Below are 9,768 nucleotides of genomic sequence, written 5' to 3' on the forward strand. Positions count from 1 at the left end.
TCTTCCTCTCATTTGTGTGGGACGCTGCCACAGCGTGGCTTGATGAGTGGTGCTAGGTCCACGCCCAGGATCCGAACCTGCGAACCCCTGGCCGCCAAAGCAGAGCACACAAACTTAACCACTATGCCACCGGGCCAGCCCCTGTTCTCTTTGTGCCTGTAATTTGTCAGGATTTAATTCTTTTTCAAGAGTGAGAAAGGCTTCTCTTTTTTTCCAATTGGAGAGCCAATCTCAATGGTCTTTAGAAACCTAAACATGGAATTAATTATTCAACCAGATTGTACGTCTGACTCAGCAGCGCCCAGGATGGTCCTGGGAATTTGAGCTACGTCCCCTGCTTTTGTGCCTACAACCCTACAAGAAAGAGGTTAAGACCCTGTTTTACAGATGAAGAAACAGGCCCAGAGAGAGGCAGAGCGTGGCCCAGGCTCACACAGGGAGCTCTGGGGAGGAGGAGGGAGGGGCTGGGAAGGTGGGGGAAGGGCAGTGACTCAGGACAGAGCCTGACTGGGCGGGAGCCTCGCTCTCACCTCCAGGCAAGGACCAGCGTGCAGTCGGCCAGGATGCACATCTTCGCCAGCACCTTGAGAGCCTGCTGAGGATCTTTCTGGATGGAGAAGAAAATCAGAAGGAGAGATCTGGGAGAAAGCAAGGAATTATGGTCTTGAAAACACAGGATGCCGAGAACCTTCCACTCAGCCAACGCTCCTTAAGCTCTGACTGGGCGCCCGGCCTGTGCTAGGCAGTGCCGGGACCAGCAGCGACTGAGACAGCCCTGGCTCTGCCCTCCCGGCACCCACAGTCTGATGAGACCCGTCCCCCATGAGGGATGATCCAGAGTGGCCAGGGCTGGGGCGGGGGAGCCAGAGGAGGGTCTGTCCCACCTGGGAAATCAGGGAGAGCTTCCTGGAGGAGGGGACACCTGAGCTGAGACTTGAAGGACGATGAGGAGGAGTGAAGGCGGCAGAGGAGAGGAGAACAGGGAACTCCAGACATAGGGAACAGCACACACAGAGGATGCGAGGGGAAAGGCTTGAGGAGTTGCAGTTCACTCAGGATGGGACAGAGGATGGGGACGAAAGGGTGATCACAAGGAAGCTTAGAAATGAGCCCAGAGAGGTGGGCGGGGGTCAGACCACACAGGGCCGCACGGGCCATGGAGGGCACTGGGGAGCCATGGAGGGTTTGACTTCAGATCTGTGCTTTAGAAAGACCTCTCTGGCTGCTGTAAGGATGGGAGGGGTTGAGGCTGGAGGCCACGAGGCCAGGGAAGAGGCTGGGGCAGGGACCAGGAGGGACAGGAGGGGGCCTGGATGGGGCCGGGCTGTGAGGATAGAGAGGGTGACACAGATTCAAGACATACTGAGGTGGCAGAGGACCAGGACTAGTAGAAGGGGGTGCAGAGGAGGAGAAGATGGCTCATTCTCCTCCGCCTCCTTGCCGACACAGGGTGTCAATCTCAGATGTGACAAATGGACCCTCTCTGAAGTTTCAACGTGCGTTTCTCCTTGGAGGGGGTTCGACCGTCCACTTGAGCCCAACAAGCCCATTTCACAGACGGGGACAGGGCGGCCGGCGGCGGAGTGACCCCCGCTTACCACGTCCACCTGCACGAGCAGGACCCGCAGGGCGAAGCTCTTCCCCAGGGTCTGCAGCCGCTGGTGGATGTAGTCGGGGTGGAGGTTGTGGTAGCGGAGGCTGCGGGCAGGGAGAGGACGGGCTGGGAGGTCTCGGGCTCCCCGACACCCCGGGAGCCCTTCTTCACGCTCACGGGGACGCAGAGGGCCTGGGCGGCACAGGGGACAACCCTGCCAGGATCAAGGCTCAGAGAAGTCAAGTGACTTGCCCAAGGAAGGGGCACAGCGGGGTTTGGCAGCGAGGGCCACTCGGAAGGGTGGACCCCGGGTTCTTCCCTGAGGAAGGAAAGGGACTGGGGCTTCCGGTGGAGAAGAGCAGGCCAGTGCCCTAGAGAGCAGACGCTGCCCAGCTGGGCTTGGGAGGCAGGGCCCATTCCTGGACTGTCTGCTGGGGCCTCAAGGGCCTCACCCCGCAGGGAAGACGGGAACTGAGAAGTTTCACTTCCCCTGTCTGGAGAGTGAAGGAGAAACTTGTTTAATGGCTGTGGAAGTTAGAGAAGTCCTGGCTCCAGTCCTGGACGTCTGGGGCGTGAGTGACCCCGCCCCTCCTCCCTCAGACCCAGGAGTCCATCCCCCAGCCCCTCCTCCCTCAGACCCAGGAGTCCATCCCCCAGCCCCTCCTCCCTCAGACCCAGGGGTCCATCCCCCAGCCCCTCCTCCCTCAGACCCAGGGTCCATCCCCCAGCCCCTCCTCCCTCAGACCCAGGGGTCCATCCCCCAGCCCCTCCTCCCTCAGGCCCAGGGTCCATCCCCCAGCCCCTCCTCCCTCAGACCCAGGAGTCCAGGCCCCCAGCCCCTCCTCCCTCAGACCCAGGAGTCCAGGCCTCCAGCCCCTCCTCCCTCAGACCCAGGGTCCATCCCCCAGCCCCTCCTCCCTCAGACCCAGGGTCCATCCCCCAGCCCCTCCTCCCTCAGACCCAGGGTCCATCCCCCAGCCCCTCCTCCCTCAGACCCAGGAGCCTGGGCCCCCAGCTCCTCCTCCCTCAGACCCAGGGGTCCAGGCCCCAGCCCCTCCTCCCTCAGACCCAGGGGTCCAGCCCCAGCCCCTCCTCCCTCAGACCCAGGAGTCCAGGCCCCCAGCCCCTCCTCCCTCAGACCCGGGGGTCCGGGCCCCAGCCCCTCCTCCCTCAGACCCGGGAGTCCAGGCCCCCAGCCCCTCCTCCCTCAGACCAGGGGAACAGGCCCCCAGCCCCTCCTCCCTCAGACCCAGAGGTCCAGGCCCCAGCCCCTCCTCCCTCAGACCCGGGAGTCCAGGCCCCCAGCCCCTCCTCCCTCAGACCAGGGGAACAGGCCCCCAGCCCCTCCTCCCTCAGACCCAGGGTCCATCCCCCTGCCCCCTCCTCCCTCAGACCCAGAGCCTGGGCCCCCAGCTCTTGTTGCTCTGGGCACCTCTAGGCCAAGATCTCTCCCTCCCACACAGGGTCACCTAGGCCCAGAGCCGGCAGGGCCATGCCCAGAGGTCTGCCACCCATGGCCCAGAACACTGGAGCAGAGCCCGCCCAGGCCACCTTGGAAGGTGGCGCAGCCCCCAGAGCTCACCTGAGGAAGAGGGCACAGGTGCTCTGGCCCAGCACGTAGTCGGGAAGCACGTCACCAAATTCCCAGGGCACATTGCGCACGAACTTCAGCACGGGGTTGCCCCTCTGGGGAGCGAGGAAGGACCGAAGCCATTAACAGGGTGACCCTGGGACCACCGCCACCCCAGGGTGCCCCTCCCCCCACCTCTTCTCAACACCTCCCCGCCCTCCTCCTGCCTGGTGCCTGGGGCTTCCCCAGCTTCGCTCTCCTCCTCTCCCCAGACTTCTCCTCCTCAGCCTGGAATGTTCTTGGTGCTGGAGCTCTGACCTAGGCCCCTCCCCGCAAGCCCCAGGCTTCACTAAAGGGGCTCTGGGTCTCTCTCCAGCTCAGCCCTCTCCCCCAGCTCCAACCTGTGTGTGCCATGGTCCTCAGGACACCTGTCCCTGGATGGCCACCTCACTGTACCCAAACTGCCCTTAGCAATGGCCCCCACACCTGCCCCTCCTCCCGGCCCCGTCTCAGGGCCAGCCCCACCGTCCAGAGACCCAGGCCTTGTCCTGGATGCTTCCTTAAGCATAAAGCTGCCTCTCCCTTGCTCTAAACTCTGCAATGGCTCCCCAGCGCCCTCAAGAGGACGCTGCTCACCGTGGCCTGTGACCCTCCCCAGAGTCAGCACCACCCCCAGCAAGCCTGGCACCTGCTCAGCAGGCTCCTCACTCTGAACACCCCTCACCCTGTAGCCCAAGACAGAAGTTCTTTGAACAAGTCAAGCTCTAAGCCATTCAGTGGGTATGTGAGTGCCTGCTGGGTTCCTAAGTTCTGGGATACACTGTAACCAAGACAAAGATCGTGACCCTCATGGGGACACAGGGAGGAAACAAGAGTCTCCGGGAGGAACGTGTAATTACCGGGTGAAGTGGCATTCTGCTGTCATAAGGGTCGGGATCTGCCTTCACGGGGTGTGGGATGGTCAGAGTGGCTGGGATGGGAAGGGTCTGCAGGGGTCCCAGGTCCCACAGGCCCTGGGCCATCTGACCTGTGGCACCCGGGAGCCATGGAAGGGTTTCAGCAAGGGAGGGGCGGGATCCAATTTTAATCTTTAAAGGATTATTCTGTCACACCCTCTAGAATGGCCAAAATAAATAAAGACAGTCAATGACAAATGGCAAGGATACAGCAAAAGTGGGACCTTCATATGCTGTTGGTGGGAATGCAAAATGCTGCAGCCTTTTAGAAAACAGTTTGGGAGTCCCTGAAAAAGTTAAACATGTGGGGCCGACCCCGTGGCTGAGTGGTTAAGTTCGCGTGCTCCGCTGCGGCAGCCCAGGGTTTCGCGGGTTCGGATCCTGGGTGCGGACATGGCACTGCTCGTCAAGCCACACTGAGGCAGCGTCCCACATGCCACAACTAGAAGGACCTGCAACTAAGATATACAACTATGTACCAGGGGGGATTTGGGGAGATAAAGCAGAAAAAAAAAAAAAAAGATTGGCAACAGTTGTTAGCTCAGGTGCCAATCTTTAAAAAAAAAAAAAGTTAAACATAGTGTTAGCATATGATCCAGCCAATCCACTCCTGGACATACACCCATGAGAACTGGAAACATACGTCCACATGAAAACCCGTACACAGCCTTCACAGCAACATTTCACATAACCAAAAAGTATGAACAACCCAAATGTCCATTAATGGAAGAATGGATAAACAAAATGCGGTATATCCATACAAGGGAATACTACTCAGCCATGAAAAGGAAGGAAGCGCTGATCCAGGCTACAACGTGGAGGAAGCTTGACAGCGTTAAGCTGATGGAAAGACGCCAGTCATCAGTTGACACATAGTGGGTTGTTTCCACTTTTTGGCGACTGTGAACAATGCTGCTGTGAACATATGTGTACGGGATTTTGGGTGGACGTATATTTTCATTTCTCTTGAATATATACATAGAAGTGAAGCTCTGGGTCATAAGGTAACGCTACGTTTAAATGTTTGGGGAGCTGCCAGACCGTTTTCCACAGCGGCTGCACCATTTTCCATTCCCACCAGCAGTGATGGGGGTTCCAATTTCTCCACCCCCTCATCACTCTTTTTTTTTTTTTTTTGAGGAAGATTAGCCCTGAGCTAACTACTGCCACTCCTCCTCTTTTTGCTGAGCAAGACTGGCCCTGAGCTAACATCCATGCCCATCTTCCTCTACTTTATATGTGGGACGCCTGCCACAGCATGGCTTGCTGAGCAGTGCCATGTCCGCACCCGGGATCCCAACTGGCGAACCCCAGGCCGCCAAAGCAGAAGGCGCGAACCCAACCGCTGCGCCACCGAGCCGGCCCCAACCCTCACACTCTTGTTATGGTTTGTCTTTTTGATTCTAGCCATCCTAGTGGGTGTGAAGCGGGATCTCAGTATGATTTTGGTTTGCATTTCCCTGATGGCTGGCGATACGGAGCATCTTTTCACGTCCTTGAGTCCTATTATTATCTTCGTACACCACTGCTCTCCCCGTCCAGAATGCCAGCTCCATCGATGGCAGGGACGTTATCTGCTGCCTGCCGGTCCCTCTATCCTCAGAGCTAGAGGAGCACCTAGCACCCTCCAAACATGTCTGTCCGCTGTTAAGTGGAGGAACCCCCATTTTAAAGGCACAGCTGGGTTAAGCCACTTGCCCAAGATCACACAGCTACTGTGTGGCAGAGCAGGATTTGAACTCGGGCCTGTGGTCAATAAATAGTTTTTGAATAAATGAACAAACCCTGGGACAGGAAATGGAGCTGCACTAACCCCCAACGAGAAGAGTTGGGGTGCTGTCCACTGAATGTGTGTGTCTCCCCCAAATTCAGAGGGTGAAATTCTAACCCCCAGTGTGATGGTACGAGGAGGTGAAGGGAGGTGATTCGGTCGTGAGGGTGGAGCCCACAGGAATGGGATCCGAGCCCTTACGGAAGACGCCCCACAGAGCTGCCTTGCCCCTCCCCCTACGTGAGGACACGGAGAAGATGGCCGTCCAGGAACCAGGAAGTGGACCCTCACCAGACTCGGTCCGCTGGGGCCTCGATCTTAGACTCTCAGCCTCCAGAGCTGCGAGAAATATGTTCGCTGTTTAAGCCACTCAGTCCGTGGTATTTTTGTCATAACGGCCTGAACGGACTGAAACATGGGGCATCCTCAACCCACACACAGTATTTGAATGAATGAATGAATGAATGAATGGCGCTGCCGAGAACAAAGTGGCTGGAGCTCAGACCTCCTTCCACTGCCCACGAGAAAGCCATCCCCCTGACAGTGTTTCCCACCAGAAACCTCAACCCCACTTCTCCCCCGCCCTCCTCACCTGCCGGGGGCTCACAATGATGCTGTTGGATTTTGCCCCCGGTTTGGGGGCCTGGTTGGGGGTCTCTCCTGCCAGGGGTTCCGGTCCCGTGGGGCCAGCCCCTCCTGGAGGTCCTGAGATGGCATACTCAGCATAGGTCTGAGGGGCTGGCGGGGGCGAAGTCTCCATGGTGGGAAGGCTCCGTGTGGATTTGAATAAGGGCTTGGCCTGTGGGGAGAGAAGGGGGGGCATTCAAAATCTGAACCTAGCCGCTTCTCCCCACCTCCTCGGCCTCTTCCAGGGTCCCAGCCACCATCTTCTCTGCCTTGGACCACTGCAGTCGCCTCCTCACCAACCCCCTGCCCCTGCCCTTACACCCCACAGTCTGTTCCCCACACTAAGTCATATCATGTGCCACCTCTGCTCAGAGCCCTTCGGTGGCTCCTGCCTCAGAGTAACGCCAAAGCTGTCACCATAGCCCGCAAGATGCTTGAAGATCTGTCCCCTGCCTCAAGGACTTCACCTCCAACCTCATCCCCATGGCTTTCTCTACTCCAGTCCCACTGGCCTTCTTCCTGCTCTCAAACTTGTCAGGTTCTCTCTGACCTCAGGGCCTTTGCACTGGCTGTTCTCGCTCCCCAAGATGTTACATAGCTCACTCCCTCACCTTTTTCACATCTCTGCGAAGATGTCACCTCCTCAGAGAGGCCTCCCTTGATTGTCCTATCTAAGGTAGCTCGTCTCCCCCATCACACCCTATATCCTTAGCCTGCTTTCTTTTTTTTCACAGCACATAGGTGGCAGCCAGTACTCAGCACAAGCTGATTGTGTTCCTGTGGGAATGAGATCTCAGTGTTGCCAGGTCCTTGGATTTACCAAAAGATGTCAAAAGTGCACACTTTTTTTTAATTGCGAAATCTCCCAATTCTTAAATGTCAGCAATAAATTCATGCCTTGCAGAACCAGGCATGGCCACATAAAACACAGCCCCGGCCCAGTCGCTGGCTGCCACCTTACAGCCTCTGCCTTAGCCCTCCTAACCATGACATTTTACAGATAGGGGAATTGAGACTTGCACAGGGCAAGGGGCTATTTTCCCAAGGTGACTCACGCCCCAACATTTCCCAAACCCACGCTGTGGCCGCACAGGCCCGTTCCTGGCCCCCTTCCTCCCAACAGCCCCCCTCAGCCTCCCAGCGGCGCCCCCATCTCCTCGTCCTACCCCCGCAGGAGGGACCTCATCCTCGTCCAGAGGTATGAGGAATTTCTTTCTTGTGGGTGGCCCAGCGGGCTGCCGCACTGCCTCTTGGTCCATCCCAAGGTCCTCCTGGGGCCTGAAAATGAAGACGTGGCGGCAGGTGCGAGTGAGACATCGGCGTGGGAATGTCCCCCACGCCTGAACCCCTGCTCACAGCCATCTCCCCCCCACCCCCAAAATCCCAGGGCCCTATAGCATCCAGTTCCAAGCAGCCAGCGCCGCAGGGTCTCTAAGGCCCCGCCCCAGCGAGCCTCCAGCTTTGGCTAGCCCCGCCCCTTACCGGTCCACAGGTTCCACTCGCCCCGCCCCTCAAGGCCTCCACGATCTCTTCGCCCCGCCCCCACTGTTTCCCGCCTTCCGCTCGCCGGGCCCCTCCGTCCGCCCCGCCCCCAGGGCTCGCACCCGGATGCCCACCCACACTTGGCTCCATCCCGTCCGGCTCGCAGACACTGCAACGACTGATTGGCCTCCGCGGCTGCCAGTCGCCCCCGACCGCCCCCGCCCCGCGCACCCCAGCCCTGCTGTCTGAGCGCCGCGGGGACTCACCTCCTCGCCCCCGAGCCGCGACGAAAAGACCGGAGGGGGGATCGAGGCGTCCCACCGCCGGCGCGGCCAGCGCGGCCCCAGGCTCGCTGCACTTCCGGCCTCTCTAGCCCTCGAGCCCGCCCTCGCCGTTCCCCAGAGGGCGAGGCCGTCGGGAGGCGCGGCCCCGCGCAGCTCTCTATGGTCCTGGAGGACTGCGGAAGTTTGGGTTGGAGAGAGCTGGGGTTCCAGGGGCCTGAGGGTCTTGGTTGCCCAGCGGTTCAGTTTCAGTTGAGCGCCTCTTGTTTGCCTGGGCTCTGGGCAGGCTCAGTGGAGAAGAGATGGCGGGAGATCCAACCAGGTCCCTCCTCTCAGTACAGATGGCTTTGAATCCCAGCTCTACCAGTGACTTGGCCTCAGTTTCCCCATTCATTCATTCATTCCACACATATCCCCGGAGCGCCCCCTCTGTTCCCGGTGCCGTGCGGGGCGGTCCTAGTGACAGATCGGTGACCAACAGATAGCCCCGCGTAGTCCCCCTGGAGCTGGCAGTCCAGTGGGAGAGACAGCCCTGTTCCCAAACAGCGAGGACGCGGACCGGGCACGGCTGCGATGGGAGACCCCAGAGGGCCGCGGCGGGGGTGGGCAGGTGGGGGCGTGGGGGGACCTAACCCAGCCCTACGGTCAGGAAGGGACATCTGAGCTGAGACCTGGCTGATGACTTAGTGTTAGTCATTTCCTGAAAGGACCGTACGTATCACACTGTTCTAACTTGCCACTCTCTGATTACTAAGAGAACATTTTTTTGTGAGTTTATTGCTCTTGTATATTTTGCCTTCTGTGAATTGCTTGCTCATATCCTTTGCCCATTTTTTAAACGGGGTTTTATGCCTTTTTTATTACTGTTCCGCTGTAGGAACACTATTTGGATTCGATTCTAATTCTTAGTCAGTTACCTAGGTTCCAAATATTTCCTCCTAGTTAGTTGGCATTTCAACTTTGTTTCTTTGTTTATTTTCGTCACACAGAAGTTCTGAATGTTTCTTCGCACCTATTTATCGATCTGTTCCATCCTGACTTTTGCTTTTGGTGTGTTGTTTAAGAGGCCTGCCCTACCCCGAGGGCATAAATGTATTCTATCATTTTTAAAAATACTTTCCTAGTTTTGATTTTGTTTCTGTCTTTAATCCATGTGAGACCTATTTCTGAAAATTCACTAAGATAGGAATTTATGGTGGATGTAGCAAATTATCCCGATACCATTTATTTAAAAAGTCAATCTGTTCCCCAGTTTTAATACTCCACCTTTATCATCTACCAAATTTCCTTATATACACAGGTCTATTTTGGACATTTCTATTATGTTTCACTGATCTCTATATTTGTTCCCTGCCTCTGTGCCATACTGTTTATTTTCTTTTGATCTGTTCTGATATCATATCAGGCAAGTCCCCCCTTCTGTTCAGTTTCAATCTGTTTTTACCATTCTTGTACATGTCCTCTTCTAGACGGATTCTAGCAGCTGC

General features: G+C 57.4%; 1 protein-coding gene across 2 annotated transcripts in view; it reads right to left on the minus strand.

Annotated features, from left to right (window-relative positions):
- Positions 1 to 8,261, minus strand: part of ERCC1 (ERCC excision repair 1, endonuclease non-catalytic subunit) — an 11,266-nt gene extending 3,005 nt beyond the window's left edge. The window contains exons 1-6 of one of the 2 annotated variants that reach the window (XM_070632970.1): positions 8,135 to 8,261; positions 7,685 to 7,796; positions 6,484 to 6,690; positions 3,177 to 3,280; positions 1,599 to 1,698; positions 531 to 607 (exon numbers count right to left, since the gene is read on the minus strand). In XM_070632970.1, the coding sequence (XP_070489071.1) occupies positions 531 to 607; positions 1,599 to 1,698; positions 3,177 to 3,280; positions 6,484 to 6,690; positions 7,685 to 7,777 (581 nt within the window). In that variant the 5' untranslated portion in view covers positions 7,778 to 7,796; positions 8,135 to 8,261. Of the gene's footprint in view, positions 1 to 530; positions 608 to 1,598; positions 1,699 to 3,176; positions 3,281 to 6,483; positions 6,691 to 7,684; positions 7,797 to 8,000 lie in introns of both variants that reach the window. The other variant, XM_070632968.1, reaches the window with a different exon arrangement.
- Positions 8,262 to 9,768: the final 1,507 nt, after the last annotated feature.

This window comes from Equus przewalskii, chromosome 9, assembly GCF_037783145.1.
Source record: "Equus przewalskii isolate Varuska chromosome 9, EquPr2, whole genome shotgun sequence".
NCBI classification, from domain to species: Eukaryota; Metazoa; Chordata; class Mammalia; order Perissodactyla; family Equidae; genus Equus; species Equus przewalskii.